Here is a 25863-nt window from a genome sequence, read left to right on the forward strand (position 1 = left end):
TGATATTTGTGTGCTACATGAAAAAACAGTCAGTATTTAACGTATGTGCAAAACAGAAAACTAATTTTCACCCCTTGCATTGTAACATGGTTTTGTCCAGGAGACTTAAATAAGAAGCTTTTTAATTTAAGTTCCTTAATGAATCAGGCCCTAGGTGTATAAATCACTTGTGCATTTGCATAAAAATTAATATCACTATATAAGGTACATAAAATACTTCATTCAAATAAGGTACATGATAGCAAAACAGGTGCGTACATGCATAATATCCCTGTCTTAATACAAGCTAATAGACAGAAAAGAAAACACTCACTTCCTTAATATGTTTCATATTTTAATGTGTTTCATTTAAATTGTTGCATTAAGTTCTTTGTTGAATTGTAATATCTTTAATAGTTAACTCAGGTCTAAAAAGTACAAAATAGCACTTGGGAATAAATATACAGACGACAAGCCCACAGCTTGAAGTCAAAATAGCAAATATCTCCACAGCCACAACATATTTGCCTCTAGTGCTCAAATAAGCTGGAATAAAAGATATCCAGACACTGCAGAACACCAGCATACTGAAGGTGATAAACTTGGCTTCATTAAAAATATCTGGCAAATTCCTGGATAAGAAAGCAACAAGAAAACAGACAAAGGATAGAAATCCCATAAACCCAAGAACACAATAAAATCCAATCAAAGAACCCTCATTACACACTGCTAATATTGTCCCAATTTCATCTTTCATATTATAGAACGGGAATGGAGGAGCAATTCCCAACCATAAAGCACATATTATTAATTGACACAAAGAACAAAAAATAACTATAGAAATAGACAATCTGGTCCCCAAGAGGTTCCTCCACTTGCTTCCTGGCCGGGTGGCATTGAAAGCAATAATTACAGTCACTGTCTTGGCCAAAACGGAGGAGACTGCAAACGTAAAGGTGATGCCAAATATTGTTTGCCGTAAAAAGCATGTTGCCTTGATGGGATGACCAATGAATATCAAAGAACAAAGGAAACACATCTTGAGAGATATTAGGAGAAAATAACTGATTATTTGGTTGTTTGCTTTCATAACACGGGTATTTCTGTGTTTTGTAAAAAATGCTGTGATTACACAAGTCACAAAAAAGTGCACAATGGATACAGCTGTAAAGAATTCCCCCAGAGGTTCCCTGTATGACAGGTAAGAAATGACTTTAAAGATGCATGTGTCTCTGTTTAAATTAGGCCATTGGTCTTCTGGACATTTACGACACCTTTCCATATCTACACAGAAAAAATAAAGTTATTAAATCACAAATAAAACATATTTATAGACATGACAATTGCAGCAAACAGTAAAGGAAACATTATTATCTGTTTAAATTAAAGGGGTGTGGTATGAATTTGCGGCACTCATAATGCTAACACAGTTTAGAACGACCAAAAAATCACGAAGCCTATAACTGCATCAAGCTGATAATACCCACTTACTATATCATAGACAGACAGTTGAAATCACCTCCAAATGTAAACAGCGACTTTCCCAAATATGTACAGTGACAAATCACTTCCCTACTATTGGTCAGACTGAAAACGGTGCTTTTAAAGCGGCAATGCTTGGAACCCCCGAATTATTTACATTATACAGGAGGTGGGTCCAAGTATTGCCGCTTTAAAAGCATTGTTTTCAGTCTGACCATTAGTAGTGTCAGCATTATAAGTGCCGCTAAAGTGACTGCCACCGAAATTAAAGAGTTTTGATTCTCCATAATAAAAAGGAAGAAAATCTTAAAACTGTTAATTATTTTACCTAGGTCACTACTTCATCATCATCATCAGTTATTTATATAGCGCCAACATATTCCGTAGCGCTTTACAATTGGGGACAAATGTAATAAACTAATAAACAAACTGGGTAAAACAGACAAAGAGGTGAGAAGGCCCTGCTCGCAAGCTTACAATCTATGGGACAATGGGAGATTGACACATGAGGTTAAGTATACATTTTGCATCTTGGCCCAGCCAGACTGCAAAGGTAGGGTGACTCATAAGCTAAATGATCCTGTCACACAATAATGTTGGTCCGGGGGTAGTTGTCTTGTGTGAAATTGTGTAACAGGCTAAAGGTAGTGAGGTTAAGATGGTGGTTGAGGAATATTATACGCTTGTCTGAATAGGTAGGTTTTCAGAGAACGCTTGAAAGTTTGTAGAACAGAGGAGAGTCTTATTGTGCGAGGGAGAGAGTTCCATAGAGTGGGTGCAGCCCGAAAAAAGTCCTGTAACCGGGAATGGGAGGATGTAATGAGGTACTTACAATTTCTCATTTATATCTGCATATAGAAGCATCACCCAAATCTATGTAAAGGAGCAACAAGTTGATCAATGGATTGCTTTGTTTCTAATCCTTTGGTATTCAAACAAAAACAAAAAAGCAAGCAAATGCAAACTGGTAACCTTATTCAACTGTGGAGATTTTTTTCGTACTTGTCTTTATGGCCACATACATGGATTAATGTGGCAAGATGTCATTAGGAGTGATAACTACAAAGCTTTATGCATTGTGGAACGTGCCATACATGGGCTGATCAGGAGAAGTAAAAACGCTGTATTGTCATTATACTGGACCACATTCTGCTTTTGAATGTAAACATGAGTAATTGAAAGGTTGCTGTTTTGCAGCAGCAGATATTCTAATAAATTTCAATGAATTTTAAGGGTTAGTGTCATATTGCATGTTACATATTTGGAGTTTTCAAGCCTTCAGTTCTTTATTAACCATGCAAAATGGGCAAACTTGTTACACTACCTCAAAGATGGAATAATTGGGCCTTGTCAATGACATTAAGGTTATACCTGCCAACTTTTGCAAGAGGTTCTCCTGGAGATTGGTGGGAGGTGGACATTTAGAAACCCCCCTCTGCAAATCTTGCTTTCCCTCTGTGCACATAAGTACTGTTTTAAAAAGAACATACAACTTGAACGTAGTTCCACCTGAATTCAAATCCAAGTGTATCTCAAGATGCATTTCAATTTGAATCTAGCAGGAGGTACTCCTCTCTGCCTAAACGGTACTTGACATATATAGATACACAGATCAGACTGCAGTATATGCACAATGAAAGCTCACACAAGAACTCATACAACTTTGATCATGAAACAAAGTAACAACTCTGAACAGTATTTTTATTTATATAAATATTTATTTTCAGATTTTTTTTTAATATTTTTTTTATTTACCTTAATTACATAAACATGATTTCAAAACATACTGTACATATAATGTTAGTATGTCTTAGATGCATGTAGTTGTTCTGTGATAGTTAATGGCACGTATTAAAGTGAAATCACTCATTGCCCAATCTAGAAATGGAATCCAAAAGTATCAAATGTTTTTTTTAAAAAAAAAAAATAAGGAGCTCAGTGCATAAACAGTACAGTGAAGTTAGAGTTTCTAAAAGAACCTCTCATCTTGGAAAAGAGGTGTCTTATGACAAAATTAATGCAGGAGCTAACAAGGCTATTGTGACACATTGCTGCATCATGACTACATTAAACTTCTTTATTGGACTGTTTGGTATATCACTCATGCCACACAATGTTTTATTAGCTTGAGTCAATATCTGTTAGGCCTCAGTTTCCAATAAATATTTATTATGGGATATCCAAGGTTGTGCCATTGTCCATACGTCAGAAGAAAAAGATAAATTTTCTTGGTACAGTGCTTGTATTGTTGAAGGATGTGTAGACATAGACAGCATGATACATTAAGACTGGAAAATCAAACCTAATGTGCCATTTAAAAAAGAAAAACAACGCACATAAATTGGGCATACCGGGGCAGCACGGTGGCTAAGTGGTTAGCACTTCTGCCTCACAGCATTGGGGTCATGAGTTCAATTCCCAACTATGGCCTTATCTGTGTGGAGTTTGTATGTTCTCCTCGTGTTTGCGTAGGTTTCCTCCGGATGCTCCGGTTTCCTCCCACACTCCAAAAACATACTGGTAGGTTAATTGGCTGCTATTAAAATTGACTCTAGTCTCTCGGTCTGTTTGTGTGTGTGTGTCAGAGAATTTAGACTGTAAGCTCCAATGGGGCAGGCACTGATGTGAGTGAGTTCTCTGTACAGCGCTGCAGAATTAGTAGCGCTATATAAATAGCTGCTGCTGCTGATGATGATACACACATCTATATTCAACTACAAGAGGTTCTGAAGAAGCATGTCTTGTTGAATACGGGGGTAGGTATGCTTTGCATACATGGCATATTGAGACAGACACAACACACTACAGGATACAAACAAATCATACAATGAATATAAAGTCCCAGGAGACCACACAGATTAAAGAAATACAATGAAACAATGTTTTTATTTTTATTTTATTTTTTCATGAAATAGATTTATCAAGATTTTCTTAAGGTCTACTGCACATAAAATGCCTATTTACAGATGCTCTTGATTGTAAACACATGTTCTATTGCATACGAGACAGTGATCTGTATGACTCAGTACTTACACCAGACCTGTATCTGGTGCTAGTGATACGGCTGAAAATGATGTACCTGAGACACATCCAGAGCTTGTTTCGAATGCTGCTGTTTGCACTAAACCTTGGCACGAATGTAAGTGAGGTAGAGTCAGGGAGACTCACAGCCATGGAGCAACAAGTCGACAAAAGACAAACAGTGCACAAAAGAGAATAGTCAATTGGCAAGCCGTGTCAGAGGACAGGAGCGCTGCACTAAGTCAATAAACAGTCCGAGATTTCAAGGGCATGCAGAGATCCAACAGCAAGGTCCAGTAAACAAAGCCAAGGTGAAACACAGGCATCCAGCAGCAGAAGATATACCAATCTAAACAGGATAAAGCTACAGGAACTAGCCTAGGTAAACCAAACACCAGCAAGGTACCAATGGCATTGGGTGTACAGTCATGGCCAAAAGTTTGAGTATGACACAAATATTATTTTTCACAAAGCCTGCTGACATGTTCATGTCGGCAGGTTAAGTGCCGCGAAATAAAAGCCCACTGAAATTAGTCATCATGCTCATTTCTCATTTTTGGAGCCAACAAGCTGCTGAATAGTTTATGACATGTTAGCTGCATTTTCTACCATATCATGGACAAAACTTTTTTGTAGGAACTGTGCCTTCATTTGGCTAGCTTAATGGAAATTATCCAAAGATAAACAATTGTGCCTAATGTGTTGAAATGATCCATTGTGTATAATTTTTAACTATGACTGATAATGCTGATTGTCCCACATGTATAAACAAATTGGTGCAAGTGGAAATTCTTGGTGTGTATCTGACCTTCTTGATAAAAAAAAAATTAAATCAAGAAAATGTACATCTGCTACAAAAAGTTAATTGATTGTCAAAATAATTTGAAGTGAGATGCCGCCCCAAATAGATAAAAAGTTATTTATAATGAACCCAAAGCATCAGGTTTGCCCACCATTCATGTCCATCCCAAATTTGCAAATGTTCCCAGTGTGACAAGAACAAGTTGGCTTAACAGGGGTAAACCTGGCACCCATAGTCATGTCTGTAATCTGTAAATGAGACTTGTATAAAGACAAACAAAATTAATTTGAAACCCTCCAATAAAAATGCCTTAAGATCATTATTCATATCTCCCTTCCACTACTTATTGTGAATTTTGCGGGCCTAAGTATGGCTTTTTTGCCCACTCAGTGTTAGCTTGTTTGTCTGCTGGTACATTAAGTGCTGGCTAAGGGTACCCATTAACTTCACAACTATGAAATCACATAGGCAAGCAATTGGAAGAGTACAAGTGTACTTTGTTTTAGCTCAAAAGTAGATACATGTGCATACAAGTCACATGGGGGAGGGGTCACTGCACCACAACTGAACCCTAACCAAAAGGTGTTAGATTAACCATCTTCCCTTGAGCATTGTACCAGCAACGTTGCCACACTGTTCACTCCTCTGGTTGCAAGGTAGGAACCAATTCCAACATCCTATTTATTTCGGTACGTACACCAGAGAAAGGATGCTTAGAAAATCATGTCACCTGGCACGATTGTGGAACAGCCCAACAATGACTGTAACCTCTGCCTTGAAGAAAGAGAGATAGTGAACATTAACATGTGCTTTTTAAATAGACCCCAAGCCTGTTCCACCCCTAGGATCAATTAAAATCAATTGAAATATGCACCAATTTTTTTGTGTGTTTGAACAGGGGTAGCCAATTGGTCATAGATGTAGTCTATCCTGAGATAACCAATCAGGACAGGAGTTGACTGGGCCAATGAGCAAAGTCTTTGTGAGCATGACCAGTTAATAGTTTCCCATTGCTTGGTTCATGCAGGAGATCTCTAATACAAAGTCATTACATGTTCATATTAGCAGCAGGGGTAGGTCCATCCCTAAGGTTCAATGCATAATCACAGATTGGAATTAAAACAATGCATAGCAATAAAATATGCAGTAAATAGTCAACACAATACTCTTTAATTCTTGGAATTGCATACATATTTCTATCCCCACACACAAGGACCATGGATTGAAGATAATACCCCTCTCTTTGTGGTATCTTAAAGAGGAGCCTCCACTCTTGGAATGCTGTTTGTGAATGTGCCTCTATCCCCGCCCACTGTGCTACTAGAGGGATACTAATTAACATGTGACTTGCTGTACTAAGAATAGGCATGGCTTTAATTCTGTGCAAGCACCTGGCAACATATAAGAACATTGTAGAGTTCATAGAAAGCACGCTTAGGGCTATAAATTATTTTTAACATAAGTTTTTTATCAGTGGCATGTCAGAGAGGATGAAAAATGAGCTCAACCTTCAATATAACAGACCTTCCGTGCATGTACTCTCCACAGTAAACAATGCAGCATGGCTTTCCAATGCTCTGACCACTCAGAGTGAAGTTGCAGTATTCATTAGAAGCTGACCGGATGCTGATCCAATCAGTTCCACATGGCTTCAGTAGAAGCCTGTCCTCATCACTCAACAGGGTTTTTATTTTTTTCCAATGGGCTGCAAGCTGAAAGAGATCCGAGGATCTACCCAGGATTAAAGTGAGCAATAAAGTGGTAAATGAGAGTATGGTAGTTTTGTGTTCATGGTGTGTATGTATTTATTTTACTATATTTCTCACAGTCAGCCCTGGATGCACTTGTAGTTCTACAAGTCTCAGCATCCCAAAACAATTTATGCATGCCATGGCTTGCTGGGACCAGTAGTGTAGCAGCAACAAATACTGATTTATTAATTTAACGTTTAATACAGCACACCAACTGCTTCAGTGGTGTATGGGAAGAGCATTAGTGCTTCACCATGGGGCTTTTATCTTTTAGCCCTGGTGCCCACATTTTTGGGAACTAGGGCTGGGTGACACTATCATTGAGGTACCCCATGCTGCAGGTTTCAATGTTATAGTGTCACCAACCAAGCCTATTAGTGTCAGGTACTAACAGCTCTGCATACGGACATAAATGTACGTTAAGGTGTTTGGGCATGAGCAGTATATTTAACACTAACAAAAAGGGTGTAGCCCAAATTAGCATCATCCCTTTTATTATTAGGGATATGTATTTATTTAAGCAGATACCATCTTGTGACAAAATGACCAAAGCAGAGAAAAATCAAATTTTATCTAGATAGATTCGGTCTCTCCTTTCCCCAATTATTATAATCCACCTCTTAATCCTAACACCTACTCTAACCTTGATGTCCCATAAAATCTTTGTTGAGAATTGTCTCCTCAAATATCTTGATTTCAGAAAGTTAACCAACAAAGCAAAAAATTCTCACACATTGTCTCACACAACATTACACAATTATATTTGCGCAAATTTATCCATTTGTACATGAATTTGCTTGCCAAGATGGCAAAGTCTGTCAGGTTGCATTATTTTGCATTTTCGGACAGGAGAAACTTGGTGGAATAGGGATTTGTTTATTGACAGTAGGATAGGCACATGGATGTGTTTGCATTTTTACCCATATGCAAAATTTAGATTATGTTTTGTGGGATGAGATAATTTAATAAGAATCAAGGGATGGCAAGCGTTAATTTTCCTCCCATAAAATGTAAAATATTTGTATGGGTACTGAGAGGCAATAAAGTCAAAAACAGGTATGTAATGTGAAAGGAATATTTTGAAGCATTTTTAAAAATTAAGAATTATTCTAAAAATTGTACTTAGATTTCACTGCTGTCTGATTTCAAGTGCTGTTTGTTTAAAGTGTGGAGTTAGATACACTAAGGAGTTGACTCCAGGAAGGGGTTTAATCTGGTAAGTGCCTAGCAAAAGTTAATACTCTCAAGTTCACTGTAGGCTATAAGGCGTTAGGTTAGCCATAATAAGATGAGTGGTAGCAAGCTTGATGATCTCACTCAATGCATATCTTGTCATATGTATGCACACTTGGAGCAAGTGTTCCAAGGTTTATACCTCTGTGAGAAATGTGAGCAATTGGTCTCTTTGGAAGCCCAGGTAACTGATCGAAAGCAGACTATTGCAACATTGAGAGACATTGCCAACCTGGAGCAGAGTTTACAGCTCACCGTTGATGTATTAGCTGGGCAGGGTGGAGCAGAGATAGAGGAGGATGCACAGGTAGGCAGCTGGGTAACAGTTACTAGGGGCAGCAGAGAGAGGAAGAGGCAGGCCAGTTCTGAGCTAAGCAATCCCAGCAGATTTACCAGATTGGATGAAGATACCATGGAAGGCAGTTCAGAATTGGTAGAGTTGGATGAGACTGCTTCCTCTAGCAACCAGGGGAATGGTCTCTCCAGCATAGAGGGGACCAAAGTTACTCAGGGACCCAGGCAGATTGTGGTGGTAGGGGATTCAAATATTAGGAAGGTAGATAGGGCAATCTGTTACCGAAACCGTGCATGCCAAACAGTGTGTTGTCTCCCGGGTGCTCGTGCTCGGCATATTGCGGATCGGGTGGACAGATTGTTAGGAGGGGCTGGGAAGGACCCAGTGGTTTTGGTGCATGTTGGCACCAATGACCGAGTTAGAGGAAGAAGTGATGTCCTAAAGAATGATTTCAGGGACATAGGTCTCAAACTTAAGGCACGGACATCCAAGGTAGTATTTTCGAAAATACTACCTGTGCCACGCGCTAGTCCAGGGAGGCAGCGGGAGATTAGGGAGGTTAATGTGTGGCTAAAGGATTGGTGTAGGAAGGAGGGTTTTGGATTCTTAGAGCACTGGGCTGATTTCTCGGTCAGTTGCCATCTTTATTGTCGTGATGGATTGCACCTGAATGAGGATGGGGCTGCATTGCTAGGGGAGAGGATGGTTAAAAGGTTGGAGGAGATTTTAAACTAGGCCCCGGGGGGAGAGGCAAGCAAGTATTTATGGGATAGACATTGAGAGTAGTAAGGAGGAATTTAACAAGAGTCAAGGGGGTGGAGAGGGGGGAAAGGGAAGCATAGCCGATAAGGAGAGGCCTTTTTTAAAGCAAAAAGAAATACCTAAGGGAGGCAATAGACTTAAGTGTATGCTGGCAAATGCAAGAAGCCTGACAGGTAAAATGGGGGAGTTAGAACTAGTAGCAATGAATGAGCAGTATGATATTATAGGTATTACTGAGACCTGGTGGGATGATACACATGACTGGGCAGTCAACTTGGAAGGCTATTCTCTCTTCAGGAGGGATAGGGTAAATAAAAGGGGAGGAGGAGTATGTCTTTATATGAAGCCTGAATTAAAACAAAGTATTTAGGAAGTTATATACGAGAATATTGGTAATAATATAGAGGCATTGTGGGTGGAAATATCCAGCGGAGGAAAAAGTTCAGAGAAGTTGATGATAGGGATATGTTATAAACCGCCAGATGTTAGTATGATTGAGGAAGCCCAACTTCTACAGCAAATTGAAAAAGCTACACAACTAGGTCAAATTTTAGTTATGGGGGATTTTAATTATCCGGACATTTATTGGAGTACTGAGACCTGCGGTACAGCTAGGGGAAATAGGTTTCTGAGCTCGATAAAAGACCATTACATGTCCCAATTAGTAGAGGAACCAACTAGGAACCGGACTATACTGGACCTAGTAATAACAAACAATGTAGAAGTAATATGAAATATTCAAGTAAAGGAGCACTTGGGAAACAGTGATCATAATATGGTCTCATTTGAAATTAGTTTCCAGAAGCAACGGTATAAGGGATCAACCAGGACTTTAAACTTTAGAAAGGCAAATTTTAATATGCTAAAGGAGTCTATAAAGAGCATAGACTGGGACAAAGCCTTTGAAGGAAAAAATACGGAAGAAAAGTGGGCTGTCTTTAAAATGTTGTTGGAAACATACACATATAAGTTTATTCCTATGGGAAATAAATGTAAAAGAATTAAGTCTAAACCAATGTGGCTAAATAAAAAGGTTAGGGAAGAAATGCAAAGGAAGAAGCGTGCATTTGAATTGTTTAAGTCTGAAGGGTCAGAGGAGTCCTTCAATAGGTACAAGGAACGTAATAAAACATGCAAAAAGGAAATTAGATTGGCTAAATTAGAAAATGAAAGGCACGTTGCAAAAGAAAGTAAGACAAACCCCAAAAAGTTTTTTAAGTATATAAATGGCAAAAGGATTAAAAAAGATAATATAGGACCCCTAAGAAGTGATACAGGTGAATTGATAAATGATACTAAGGAAAAAGCAGAGGTATTAAACACTTTCTTTTCTTCAGTATTTACCAGAGAGCAACAAATGGCAGGAGTTATACATAAAAATGGAAATGAAACCATGCCATTAATTAATACTTGGTTGTCAGAGAAAGAAGTCCAAAGGCGACTGCAGAATATTAAGATAAATAAAGCTCCAGGTCCAGATGGCATACACCCAAGGGTCCTTATGGAGTTAAACTCGGAAATAGCTAGACCGCTATTCTTAAATTTCAGAGATTCAATCTCATCAGGCTCAGTACCAAGGGATTGGCGAATAGCAGATGTGGTGCCGTTGTTTAAAAAGGGGACGAGATCACAAGCAGAGAATTATAGACCTGTAAGCCTGACATCAATAGTGGGGAAACTACTGGAAGGTATTTTAAGGGACAGTTTTCAGGATTACTTGGTACGCAATAAAATTATTAGTGGGAATCAACATGGATTTGTGAGGGATAGGTCATGTCAAACTAATCTAATTAGTTTCTACGAGGAAGTTAGTGGGAACTTAGACCAGGGCAGGACAGTAGATTTGATCTACTTAGATTTTGCAAAGGCCTTTGATACAGTGCCACACAAGAGGTTGGTTTACAAAATAAGGGAACTGGGTCTTGGAATCAACATTTGTACTTGGATCGAAAACTGGTTAGAGGATAGGGAACAGAGAGTTGTGATAAATTGAACATTTTCTAATTGGTCAAAAGTCTTAAGTGGAGTACCACAAGGTTCCGTGTTGGGGCCACTCCTTTTTAATATATTTATTAATGACCTTGGTGATGGTTTAGAGAGTAAAGTTTCTATTTTTGCAGATGACACTAAACTCTGTAAGGTAATAAAAACAGAGCAAGATGTAGCTTCTCTACAGAGGGACTTAAATAAACTGGAGGATTGGGCGGCCACATGAAATATGAGGTTTAACACAGATAAATGTAAGGTTATGCATTCAGGGATCAAAAACAAGAACGCAATCTATAAATTAAATGGAATTAATTTAGGAGAATCTATAATGGAAAAGGATTTGGGAGTGCTCATATACAGTAGACTTAGCAATAGTGCTCAATGTCAAGTAGCAGCTGCAAGGGCAAACAAAGTATTGGCATGCATAAAAAGAGGCATAGATGCAAGGGAAAACAGTGTAATTTTGCCACTGTATAAATCGTTGGTAAGACCTCAACTTGAATATGCAGTACAGTTCTGGGCACCACTCTATAAAAAAGATAATTTGGAACTAGAAAGGGTTCAGAGAAGGGCGAAAAAATTGATAAAGGGTATGGAGTCATTAAGTTATGAGGAAAGGTTAGCCAGTTTAGGCATGTTTACTTTAGAAAAGAGGCGTCTAAGGGGAGATATGATTACTATGTACAAATACATTAGGGGTCATTACAGAGAGCTTTCATGCGAACTTTTTACCCCATGGACCATACACAGTACACGTGGTCATCCCATAAGGTTAGAGGAGAGGAAATTTCACAACCAGCAAAGGAAGGGGTTCTTTACAGTAAGGGCAGTCAAGATATGGAATTCATTGCCAGGGAAGGTCATGATGGCAGATTCAATAAATATGTTTAAGAAAGGGTTAGACAAATTTTTAGCGGAAGGGTGTATCCAGGGATACGACCGTTAATTAAAATGAAGGATAGTAGTGGATATAGGGTAAAAATAGGACTGCAATATTGAGTCTGGGGGGATTTTCACAATTGAAACAGATTGGCGGTTGCTTACTCTGGATCAATTTAAAATATAAGTGCAGGATCGCAGGAGATCCAAAATAGGTTGAACTTGATGGACTGGTGTCTTTTTTCAACCTCATCAACTATGTTACTATGTTACTATCATTATTAATCACCTGTTTCATTAGAAATCTCCCCTTCTCGGCAGGGTATACATTCATAGCAACAGGCAACTGATCCATTTCCTGTAGATTTTCTATATCCAGGGAGGCACGTTTTACTGCAAACAGACTGTGGAGTCTATAAGAAGAAAACAGAGAGAAGGAATATATATATAGAAGGAATATATATATACATATATAGCACAATCAATAATGCAATATAATTGGTGTAGTATATATGATTTCTAAGCTTGAAATCAGTGCTACACAACCACAGGAGAAAAAGGGGAATTGTCATAAATAGGAACATTTTACCCAGAGACTTTTCCCAGGGTTTTACACTTGCCAGACAGAAGTATGGATTAACTTCAAAGTGATTAGCAGAAACAAAGGAATTGTTGCTCAGTCCTTGGCACGATAAGCCACACCCTGGCAGTGGGTGCTGGTAATTACATTGAAGGCAATGCCTAGCCTTAAATACACTGGCACACTGCCATAATATTTACATCAGAAGTTGGTCATTGTCTCCTTTATCCTAATTCCAGTAATAAATATTCATAGGCATTTCACATTCCATCCGTGAGAGGCCTGTCTGGTCCTGTGACTTTTCCACTGAGAATTCAGGTAATAGGTACCATTTGTGTATGTACCCAATTTTTTTCAATAACAGTTGTACATATTAGTGATTGAGGACTCTTCCTGTGTGTGGATATCAAACGTTTTGCCGCACAGAGACAAGACAAGATACAGGTCTTAGATAGATCTAAGGGGATGGGAAGCAGAGTATTTTGAGGTTAGATTTGATATGTATGAAGAGTTGTTGTATGTAACGGTGAGTCATTTGAATTGGATTATCGAGGATGTGGCAAGCCAGTGTAAAGATTTAAAATTGGTGAGGAAGATGTGGAGAGGCGAGAGAGGAAGACCAGCATTTAGGATGGATTAAAGTTGGGATAGATGTGTGAGGGAATGTCACATAGATGGAGGTTGTAGTTTCCAAGGTGGGAGATGATGAGAGACAGTGGATAAAAGTTTTGGTAGCATGTTGGTTAAGAAATGGGCATATTTTGGCAATATTTCTATAATGGAAAGGACAGGACTAGAAGAGAGACTGGATACGAGGAATGGAGCAGAAAATCAGGTGTTACATCAAGACAGCAGGCTTAGGAGTCTTAGGAAAATGTTGTGCTATTGATGAGTGAGATTTAAGGGTATAGGTTGACTCCAGAATAAAGGTGGAGATAACAAAGGAAGAGTTGGTATCACAAGTCAGTGAAGACAGAGGGAGGTCAGGAAAGATGAGGTAGATTTGGGTGTCATCAGTGTAGTACTACTAGAGTCAGAATTAGCAGAGTAGTTTCCAAAGAGAACAGGTGTACAGTGAGAAATACAGATGACTAGAAAGTTTGGAGGGACACCAACAAAAAGAGGGTGTGGATGGGAGGTAGGGACACTAAAGGAGCTGTTCAAAAGATAGGGAGTAAACCAGGAAAGAACTATGTCATGAAAGACAATGGAGTAAAGCGCATGCAGGTGGAGGGGGTGAAAGCAGTAGAGAGGTGGAGGAGAATAAGTTTTAAGGTGTAATCATTAGATTTTTCTGTAAGTAGAACATTAATTACTTTTGGGAATGCAGTCTTAGTGGAATGTGGGGTACGAAAGTACGATTACAGAGAGGTGGGGTTATAATTGACAGCAACACAAAGGTGGAGAGGAGAGAGTAGATGGATAATGCAGACTTCAAAGAAAGAGAAAAAGAGGGAGAAGAGTCTAATGAGGTGGGGTTGTTAGAGGAGTCCTTAGTACTGAAAACATGGGCAAGGTGAAGTTTCAATAGTATGTTTGAGTAAGTCAAATAAGTAAATGTATAAGATGTCAAGAAAGGCAAACAGAGTGTGCACAGTTTCACCTAGTGTATGTTACAGCTTAATGCTATAATTGAAGATCCCCTGGATTTATTCTATTCAGATGATACTTGGTCTGGCCATACCTGTGAAACTAAGACATGTAAATACAAGGGAATTTAAAAAAATGTTTTGTCATAAAAGACTCTCCTAAATGCCTTAAATAACTGATTGTTTTAGTAATTTGATTTATTCTATATTTTTATAGTACTATAGGATAGTTGTAATTCATTTGTAAATAGAATAAAAATATATAGTAAACAATGCAATTGATCACTAGAAGCAGCCAGCATTCAACAACTGTGAACTTAATTGACCTGAACGAGCTTTTACCTCTTAGCCGATTATAGTGGATGTCCACTCTGGCTGTATAGCGCTGGGGTTGGTTATGGAATTCAGGGGGATAAGACTCCTGTTTTAATTTATTTATATCTTATGGAGTTTCCCTATTCATTTCAACGGGTGTACAGTTGATTGTATGTAAAAAAAAGGTAATTGAGACTTAATGGTATGGAAAATGCACTTAACGCAATGCAATATGTCCCATTTTAATGATTGTTACAGATATCACTTGGCAACCATTTTGGATAAAGCAGCAGAGGGCACAACTGTTACTGAATACATGAACACAAGAGCAAGGAGAGACAAAACAATCACAAAGTATGTTTTTCATTTAGTGTATGAAATCCCACCTTGTTGAAAGCAATGTTCCATCTTATTAGGTTTTCATCAATCACTAGGTTCTGTGTAGAATGTTTTTGATCAAATCTTCCAACTTTCACACCATCTAATGTCTGGTTAGGATATTCAATCCAGTTTAAAACATCAAGAGTTGAATTCATATCTCCTTTTTCATCAAAATAAACCTCAGTTCCGGCATTGTTTAGGAAATGAACATACTTCAAAGCCTTATGAATCTAAACAAAGAAAACATGTCAAGCACATGAATCAGTAACAGCAATTCATTATTAGCTTTTGAGTATATTTTGAATATGTCTCAAAATAGTGTTTTCTATGTTTCCAAGATTCCCTCCTGATATGTCTGAATTCACATCAGATACTATATGCCGGAGAACGTTACCTGCTTGACTGTGTTATGTTAACTGTGAAGTTTGGTGGAGGAAGGATAATTGTATGAAGCTGTTTTTCAGGGTATGGGCTAGACCCCTTATCTCCAGTGAAGGGCAATCTTAATGATTCAGCATACCAAGTCATTTTGGACAATGCTATGCTTTCAAGTTTGTGGCAACAATTTGGGGAAGGCCCTTATCTGTTCCAACATGATTGTACCCCACTGCAAAAAGCAAGGACTACAAAGACATGGTTTGGTGAGTTTGTTGTGTATATATATATATATATATATATATATATATATATATATATAAAAATATAAAACCTTATTTGAAGCTCTAAACAAGCTTGTGGTGCAAATTATAGAGAGAATAAACTGAACAAATGGTCAAATGAATGAAAAATTAAGAGCAGTACTGGTATTATTTTAGATGTTTTGGAGATCTTCAATTAATCACAGGTGTTGTAACCAGATTTTATATTAAGTGACAGACAAAGTTATGAATAATTAGAAAAATCTATGACAAATCCAGCTTTTGGATCGGAAAACAAAATTCTGTTTGGGTTGGAATGCAATATTCATTTGATTACACAATCCAAAAATAGAAAAAAAATTGTGAAGATACACTAAGATCCAGCTTTAACTACTTTTGTTTCTGATAAACCAAAATTTGCTTACAAAAGAACTATGGGGCTGATTCATTAAGGATCTTAAATAGAGAAACTTCTTATTTTAGTCTCTTGGACAAATCCATGTTACAATACAAGGGGTGCAAACTAGTTTTCTGTTTTGCACATAAGTTAAATACTGACTGTTTTTTCATGTAGCACACAAATACTTGATAGCTTATTTGTACATTGAAATTTAAAGTTGATATTTGTGTGCTACATGAAAAAACAGTCAGTATTTAACTTATGTACAAAACAGAATACTAATTTGCATTTCTTGCATTGTAACATGGTTTTGTTCAGGAGACTAAAATAAGAAGTTTCTCAAGTTAAGATCCTTAATGAATCAGGCCCTATGAATTTAAAGACTTAATTGGTACAAAGCACAACATTGAAATAAAAAAATGTTAAGCAAATTAAATTTACAGGTGTGTTAACTACATTGTTTGTAGAACCTGTAACAATAAGTAGTCTAAGATTATAAGTTAGTTTCCTCTACTACAGGGGTAAACACCAATTTAAAGAATTAATGACATGCAATATAAATAAAGTTATATATTTTATAGAGTGTGAATTTAAAAAACAGTACATACGGATGACCTCTAGAAGATTAAAAGATAGATGGACAGAAGACCTCAAAAAGGTAAGAAAGGGTATAAATTAGACTTATCTGCATACTTAAAAAAGAACACCTTGGCAATGTGAATTCTCTTACAAATTATGTGGTATAATGCTAGTATATGGTAAATGGAGAACAAATTATATAAGTGATGAACAAGTAGGCTCAGATATGAAATTAATCTACAAAATTGGTATTGAAGAGTTTTAATTAAGACCTTGAGATTAAATGGTTCTTAGGTGGATAACTTTAGATTAATATCCAGATTAATTCAAGTTTTTCGTGTCAAGATCTAAAGGAAAAAGTTCTCTCACTTTTGGTTTGTGGGGTCTTTATTTCAAGTACATACTAGTTTATATTATATTATTTTAGAATGTTAATGTTTCACAGATATCAGTGAGTCTCTGCTAGTTACAGTGTAAGGGAGGCGGTAATACTTAAATTGATTAGAAACTATGAGCAGTATAGTTACCCTATGTACTGGTAGGAGGAAACAACTAATTATGTAAAAAATAGGATCAGTGGTTATATAATGATCATTGATACAGATTCACTATATGAATTTAATGGATTATCAGGATCTCAATTTAATGAATGCCATTATTTTGGGTAATATACATGTAAGATAAAAATGCAAATTCTAGAATTATGATGCCTGTTAGATCCGCTATTATTACTCCCTGATAATAATTTATTTTAGTATAAGAAATCCTGGTATCTGTTTTATTAATCATCTTTAATGTTTATGTGGTTTGCAATTAAATAGGCTAAATGCTAGTAGTTAATCTAATCATACTTGAAATCTGAAGAACATATAGTTGGTTGCCATGGCAGTCACACAATGATTACCAAGCACACGCCTGCGCAAAGAATTAACAAAGCAAATAGAGTGTGCCGCCATGGTAACCTTACATCATTTGTGATGTTTATTAATACACACTTATTGCCTGTTTCATTAAAGCACGTATCTGCTGATTTTGAGCGTATTGTATGCAAAATCACTGCATGCCCAGAACTGGGAGATACGTCCGTGAACTCAGCTCTGTTGGCTCCATTTTCCAACACAAAGGATACTTACTACAGCCTATGATTTTGGGGAGTGAAGGGAGGCAGGGAAGGGGTGTTTTGTCATAGTCAATTTACAGTAGGGGCGTGCCAAACTCAAGTGCACACAGCCACGTCCGAATCAAGCTTTGACTGTCTCAAAGTTACTAATATTTCTGCCGTGTCTCTTGCTCTAGCCAAAGGACCAGTCTAAGTCCTGATCAGTAGTGATAACAGTCTCGTATGCATGCTATGATATGTGTTTGGAAACTCAAATGATTGTATAAATCTATTTTATGCTCAGTAGACATTAACTGCTTACTAATAAATGTATTTTCATGAAGAAAAAAAGCACTTTTTTTTAACTATCATTAATTCCTATATTATTAACAGGTGACATTCTTTCAATAATTTATTTGTATTCCTTTGTAAATTTATAATTTACATAGGTATTGGATGTATCCTGCAGCATTTTGTGGAGTAAAGCACAGCAGACCTACACCCGATTTCAACAGTGCATGTATCTTGAGATCTGTGACTTGATGATTTTGGGAGGGCGCAAAACCTAAATACATGCGTTTAATACTAAACGCAGGTTGTGCTCAGTATGTCAGCATTGATGAATCAGGCCCTTATTGTGAAGTCGGAATAGGTGTGTAACTGAAAGCCTGAAGTTTGCTCTCATTGTGATTATACCACATGGTACCAGTGACATATAAATGAGAGAATGGAAACTGATCGGCTTCACCCTCCAATACTAATTTAATATTTCTATCAAATTACTAATATATTTGTACCGATCCGATGTATAGGATGTTTTCAAAGATTGCTGTTTTCTATGTTTGTCTATAATATATAATAAATTACTCAATTAAAAGAATAAATTAGTTTGATTGGATGTATGAACTATAAAAGTACTGTTGAAATGCGCTATAGGATTGTGGTGTATACGAGTGTCTATGCTAAATTGGACACTATGGGGCTCATGTTGAGTTGAATTCAAATTGCAATTTTGTCACATAATGTGCTCTCTTACATGTGCATAAACCACAAGTATTGGAACTAGTGCCTTGTGTGCTTCCACAAAGAAAAAAAACGAGTATTATACGTCAAAAACTCAATTTGCATTCAACTCAACATGAGTCCCTCAGTCATCTTGACGATAAACTTTAATGTTTTTAAAGTTTTATATTATGGATATTTGTGAGTGTTAATTCATCTGATCTAAGCTCATTTCATGTGTCTTTGCTAAATTAAACTAATACACAAAAGAAGTCCCTTTCTTTTTTTGTTTAACATGAATTAAAAGATGTATTCCAAGGACAATTAAGTGGATTGGATTCTCTTGAAGACGAGATTTTGTGGAGTATATATGATGGGTGAATACTTTTATGTTTATCTATGAGTGCAATTTGCAAAAAGTAATATTTGTGTCTGAAAGAACCCATATGGTCTGCTTAAGTTGATGCTACACTCCAAGAGGCGTGGAGTCTAACGGAGATGGAGGTATTCATCCGGGACCCGCAAGGGAGTTTGGATTTTGCGGCTCACTAACCGCAGGTCGCGGTTCTCTTGGAGGGTCACAAGAGAGAACGAGCCGAGGACCAAGTAACAGGAGTAAGATAGTTGCTGATAGGAGTAATAATGAATAGTATATTCTGCAGGTAGATGAGGCACAGAGGTCCTGTGGAGCTAGGAGGCACCTAGGGTCAGAATCATGAGGAAGTACGATGGTCTGCAGGTAGATAGCGAACAGAAGCACCAATGTGCAAGAGATGGAGACTGGTAGAAACACCCTGCAGCAGGATGATGCTGTAACACCGGAGAGCTGAGAACAGGTTTTGTTGGTAACGCTCTGCAGCAGGATTGTGTTGACACACCAGAGAGCTGGGAGCAGGTATAGGCAGGGCCACCAAAAAAAGGGGGAGCGGGTACTTATTACCCGGGCCCGGGCATGCCTCGGGCCGACGATTTTTTATTATTTTTTTCAACACTGAATTATTTTTTTTGTGTTTTTATTTTTTTATTTTTTTTGCGTCGGGCGGGGGGGGCTCGGTCGCTGGTGGGGGGAGCAGGGTAGTTAAAAAAATATATATACTCACATGATCGCGACGCCAGCGTCACTCCTCTCTGCTCCCCCCTGCTCCATTCAGACTGATAACCGGGCGTGCGTCATCATGTCATGCCCAGCATTCAGTCTGAACGGAGCAGAGAGCAGCAGAGAAGACCATGAAAGAAGAGAGAAGAAAAGGTGAGTAAAGGGAAGAAAACGGGGGGGATAAAAAATGAGGGGGGGGGGGCATGGCACATAGGGTTAAAAAACAGGGGGGGGGGCTTTGCACAAAGGGGTTAAAAAAACAGTTGATGGTCTTCTTTTGAAGATGACTATGAACTAATCTATTTTTCAGGTTTTTTGTTCTCCAACTAATGAAAAACTGTTCATCTAAATTGTCTTTGAGGACTTTGTTAGAAAGTAACACATACCAGTATTTTAGGAAAATTGTCTTAAGTTGTTGCCATTCGGCACCTAAAGTGTCAATCATCATTATTTTGGGATTTTTTTTCTCTTGAATTTTTGCTGGATATATCAAAGAGTATCTCTCTTTGAGACAAACTTCTTGGCTTCACATAAGGTTCTGTTACTATAACCCCTATGTTTCAATCTTTCAGTCAATTCATCTGCTCTTTTGATGTATGTTAGATTGTCAGAGCAGTAACGTTTGACTCTTAGAAGTTCTCCTTTGTGGATCCCTTTTGATAACAAGCGTAAAATACGCACTTTTATGATGTAAAATTCTATTGGTGGCTGTCTTTTTTCTATAAATGTCACTACTATCGTGTATCTTCTGAGGTTTTATGAATGGTCAAATTCAGGAAATTGATGGATGTCATGTCAATTTCAGCTGTTAGTCTAAGGTTCAAATCATTGGTATTCAAAACGGTGGTGAACGCGTGAAAATTGTCAATGTCTCCATCCCATAGGATCAGGATGTCGTCGATTTATCTTAGTCACATCACTATCTTGTTGGTAAATTTTTCGTTGGCATCTGTAAAAACATGTTCCTGTTCCCACCATCCTAGAAAGAGATTAGTGTAGATGGGCGCACACCTTGTTCCCATCAATGTCCCCCTTTTTTGTAAGAATAAACTTTCATTAAAAACAAAATAGTTTTTTGTTAAGATGAACATTAGTAGTATCCGGGCAAACTCATTTGTATCCATGTTGGTACCCATGTTAAGAAAGTACCATCCAGCATTAAGACCCTGCTCATGATCAATATTTGTATACAGCGACTCAACGTCATAAGACGCCAATGTAGTATTAGAACTAGTTGTTATGTCCTGAATTTTTGAGAGAACATCTAATGTGTCTCTAGCATAGGATTGTAAACTGACAACGTATGGTCGCATGTATTGGTACACAAATCTGCTGGCATTCTCTGTGAGGCCCCCAAATCCCTGAAATTATTGGTCTTCCTGGGGGATTGATCTCAGTTTTATGTATTTTTGATAATACATAAATTGTTGGTATTTTAGGATTCTTAACTTCCAAAAAGTCATAATCAGATTTAGTAATAATTCCCCTTTGAAATGCGGAGTTAATTATTCTTTGGCACATATTAAGGAAATTGGCAATAGGATTGAAAATCAAATGTTGATAACAGGATGTATTACTAAGTTGGCGTTGAATCTCGGCCATTTATTTGTCATATGGCCACAGAACAATCTTGCCTCCTTTATCCAAGGGTTTTATTACATCGTTCCAACTTTGTATTTCTTGTAGAGCTTGAATTTCTCTTTTGTCAAGATTTTTGTCCCAATGATGGCTTTGCTTACTCCTAAGGAAAAATAATATCTAAATATTTTGATACCAGTTCAGTATACACTTGTGGACATAATGAGATATCCGGATTTCTTTTGTAAGATGATTTTTTGATTGTTATCTGTGTTTTTATCAGTTATTTCATCCTTTGGTAAGGTGTTCTGTAGTTCCTGAAGCATAGTAAGGGCCTGTTGGTCTTTCTCAGTATTCAAGGAAATATTCAAAGGAGGGAGTTGATTGCTCCCATATACCTGAGATTCATAGAGCTGTCGATTCTCCAGATTAGTATCTGTCACTTTCAGGTTTTTTGATGTTAGCCTTGTTTTCAAGAAAATTGCTTCTTAAGAAATTCATAAGTCCTTTTCCCATTCAAAACGGTCCATATTTTGGACAGGTGAAAAAGACAAACCTTTACTCAGAAGGTTAATATGACAGGGTACAAATTATTTTTTCGGATAAATTGATAATTCTCAAGTTGGAGTCTAGGGGCTAGATTTACTAAACTGCGGGTTTGAAAAAGTGGGGCTGTTGCTGTAGAAGTCAGCAAATTGGATAAAGTCATTTCAATTAAAATCGAGCAAACTTGGTTGTCTTTGTGTGAAAAGATGCGTACGGTACGCTACGGCGTAAAAAGGCACGTTACAGCGTAAAAGGGCGTACGCAGCCACAATACGTGGCAACAACAGTATTTAGTCTTTTACATACATTCGCACAAACATGCTCACTTGTAAAATAGTACACATTAATGGTAGTTGCAACACATAGTCATTTATGTCGAAATATAGTAATATTTATGTTTTATATTATAAGTTATATGCATATTAGTGAAATATATGGAACAGGTTGAAGGAATCATATCATGTGTGGTATCATAATAAACCTTTTAACATTTGCTACTATTCGGTTCACTCTGCGAAGGAATCGCAGAGTGCATACGCAAGTTATGAATGATTGGGAATTATGAACTACTTAAGACTAAGGAATCTTGGCGGGAAGAGCAGAGCATACCCCCTGGAGAGATGACCCCCTCCTTTGGATTCTTTAGGATGAACTGGCCAATGATTGACAACCCCTTGGACCTTCCTGAAACCTGGACCAATAGAAGCAAGCTATACCAACTTCATTGTTTTACTGTATTCCTGTGTGCATATATGCAGCAGCTTCTCATCTAGTGTTCAGACATCTTGTCCCCAGACTTCAGGATTGAATGACTGCACACTGGATCCAGAGCGCCTGCGATAAGTAACGGCTGTACTTATTATCACTTCGCTTGAATATATTATACTACTTTTTGCGAATAAATCTTTGTGCGTTGGAAACACAAATCGAGGTTCGACAATCGTTATTGGTTAGCGACAATACGCACATAACATTGCCTATAGCAACCAATCAGATTCTAGCTTTCATTTATTTAGTACATTCTACAAAATGATAGCTAGAATCTGATTGGTTGCTATAGGTAACATCCCCACTTTTTCAAACCCGCAGCTTAGTAAATCTAGCCCTAGGTCTTTTTCCATCTCTGTGAGCTGTTTTTTCTTGATTTCCTACTCTTTTTCTCTGATTTACGCCCCTCCCCTCCTTATCTTCTTGATTCTATTCCACCTCTGTGTGAAGTCATCGAACCCCTTCCCTCAAAATCTTTCTGAAAAAGATCTCTACCAGAAAATGAAATTTCACCCTCAGAGTAGTCTATTTCTGAATTAGAAAAGGATGTATTAGATTTTTTACATTTTCGTTTGTCTCATTTAAAGACCTGGTTTTGTGAGTAGTCTTTTTAATCTCTAACAATTTTTTTCTTCTTTTTATCAATAATTTGTTTTTCATATATATCTAGCTCAGACTTAAGTTTCTCATAGGTCTTCTTTGAAATTTGTCAACGTTTTCATATTCTGTCAGCGTTTTTATCCTAAGGATGAAATTTCCTTGTTATATTGCTCTAACATAATTGTATCATGTTTTACAAGAACACCTATCAATTTCTCAACACATTGAGTTAGAGTGCATTCCCAGTCTTTTTTAGGTCCTCAGTAACTCTATCAAAAGCAGGATATATTTTAAGTCTCAGATCCAGAGGTATCATATTAGGACGAGTTCATAATTACCTGTACTCTGATTGGCCACTTTTTATCTCTGTATGTTTACCTAATTTTTTGGAAACTTAAAGTGAGCCAAGTGTTTTGTTTCTGAACATATAGATATTATTGAGCGACCTTTTCTATTTTTTGTGCACTTTACTAGGGCTAGAGTACCTATTATATTCAGTCATTATATCCCTTTACACACAAACATTCAAGAGATGAAGTAGGAATGGTTAAATAATAGTCAGCCAGACAGAGCATTAGAAATGGAAAAGCAGTAGCTTATTTTAGCTTAGTCAACTGGTGTTTGCCCTTGTGTGGGCAATTTTTTTATTTTTTTTTAACTATTTATTTTGAGAAATAGTACTGATATACAGACAGGTATCAACAACTAGTACATTATAAAAGCAGGTATAGGTAGATAACAATGCAAAGAGAAACATTCGAGCAGAAAAATTGCTCAAACTGTAGAACATTTCCCAAGAATATGAGGTGGGAGGAAGGGGGCACTGGTCATCGCAGAGGGAGGAGAATATAGTGCAAAGGGAAGTTCTCAGTTTGTCTCGGGGAGGGGCACAACTCTGAGGGTCAGACAACAAAAGAGCCGCTCGCCAGTGGGGGCACACTTAAAGGGAGGGAGCTGGTTAAGGAGTGAATGGGGTTTCAAGTAAAGCCAGGGAGCCCAAATCTGGCTGAATTTATCGTCCTTCTCATGTAAATGGTGAATGATCTGTTCCATATGGGCAATAAACCAGATATCGGATCGTAGGGCCGACATAGTGGGGGCTCAGTCTGTTTCCATGACTTGGCCACCAAGCATTGCACTGCAGCAAGGATGTGGGAATCTAATTTTGCGGGTTTGTCTTTCATCGTCAGTCAGGGGATAGCAGAGGAGAAAGGACCACAGGTCTTTTTGGACGGGACAGGGAAGGAAGTAGGAGAGGAAGGCCCTAACTTTGTCCAAAATGGAGGATATTTTTTGGGCAGTACCACAATATATGTAGAAAAGAGACCTTCTGGCCACAACCTCGCCAGCATACTGGAGAGCTAGAGGGAAACATTTTAACGAGCTTGTAGGGGGTGAAGTACCAATGATAGTATACTTTATATGTGTTCTCTTTGATCAAGGTGGAGATGGAGCTGGTGGTAACCTGTTCTCTTATAATCTCCCAATAATCCTCCTCTCAGATCCCTCTCCCACTCCCTCTTATATCTCCTGACAGGAGGCAAAAGGGCATCAAGGATTAAGCTGTAGATATAAGAAATCTTACCTCTACTTAAGGGTGAGGAGAGATATAAGGTTTCAAAGAGTGAAATAGGGATGGGGTGAGGAGCACCACTGAGGAGAGAGCCCACAAAGTGCCACAGCTGGAAATACTCATAGATTTTAGGGTAGAGATCTGGATACTTGGATCGCAGATCATTCTAGGAGATAAAGGCACCATGATTCAGGAGATCTTCAACAAATCAAACACCAGAAGCAAACCAGGCAGCAAAGAAAGCCAAGGAGAGCCCAGTAGGGAAGGCAGGATTTCCCCAGAGGGACAGGATAGGAGAGGAGGAAGTCAGGATGTTGAGGTGGGTTCAGCAGGTCTTCCAGATCATAGCTGAGAAAGACAGGGTAGGGCAACAGCCCGTAAGGGGCAATCTAGATTGTTTTGGGAGGCCCCATATGCAGGAAAGGATCGGAAGTTTAAGGTAGGTGGATTCAATGTTGACCTACAACAGAGCCACTGGGGGAGACAAGGAGGCTACATTCTGGCTCAAGTGAGCAGCCCATTAATAAATCTTCAAATCCAGGAAGCCCCTACCACCACACTTAGTGGGCCTCTTTAAAAGTGCCAGCTTGACCCTGGGAGACCAGCCGTTCCAGACAAACCTAGAGATGTTATTTGGATAGAAGAGAGTTCCAAAAGGGGGACTCTGACAGGAAGGGTCTGAAAGTAGTAAAGAAGCTTAGGAAGGAGATTTATCTTGACAGAAATGATCCTGCCCAGCCACAAGATAATCAATGAGCGCCAGGAGAAAAATTTCGACTTGATTTTTGCAAGAAGATCGAAACAATTCTCCAAGTACAGGGAGTCATAGGAGTTGGTGATAAAAACTCCTACATAGTTAATTTTCTTTGCCATCGGAAGTTGAAATGGGAGGTGAGTATTAGCCCTTCTTGGCCGGGGATATTAAG

At 38.0% G+C, this 25863-nt stretch overlaps 1 protein-coding gene across 1 annotated transcript in view; it reads right to left on the reverse strand.

Moving 5' to 3' along the window:
- Positions 1-361: 361 nt before the first annotated feature.
- The window catches only part of LOC142108303 (vomeronasal type-2 receptor 26-like), a 51780-nt gene continuing 26278 nt past the window's right edge, over positions 362-25863 (reverse strand). The window contains exons 3-5 of the mRNA XM_075191937.1: positions 15064-15288; positions 12483-12606; positions 362-1263 (exon numbers count right to left, since the gene is read on the reverse strand). Coding sequence (XP_075048038.1) covers positions 362-1263; positions 12483-12606; positions 15064-15288 — 1251 coding nt within the window. The remainder of the gene's footprint in view (positions 1264-12482; positions 12607-15063; positions 15289-25863) is intronic.

The sequence above is a fragment of the Mixophyes fleayi genome, chromosome 12 (genome assembly GCF_038048845.1).
Source record: "Mixophyes fleayi isolate aMixFle1 chromosome 12, aMixFle1.hap1, whole genome shotgun sequence".
NCBI lineage: Eukaryota > Metazoa > Chordata > Amphibia > Anura > Limnodynastidae > Mixophyes > Mixophyes fleayi.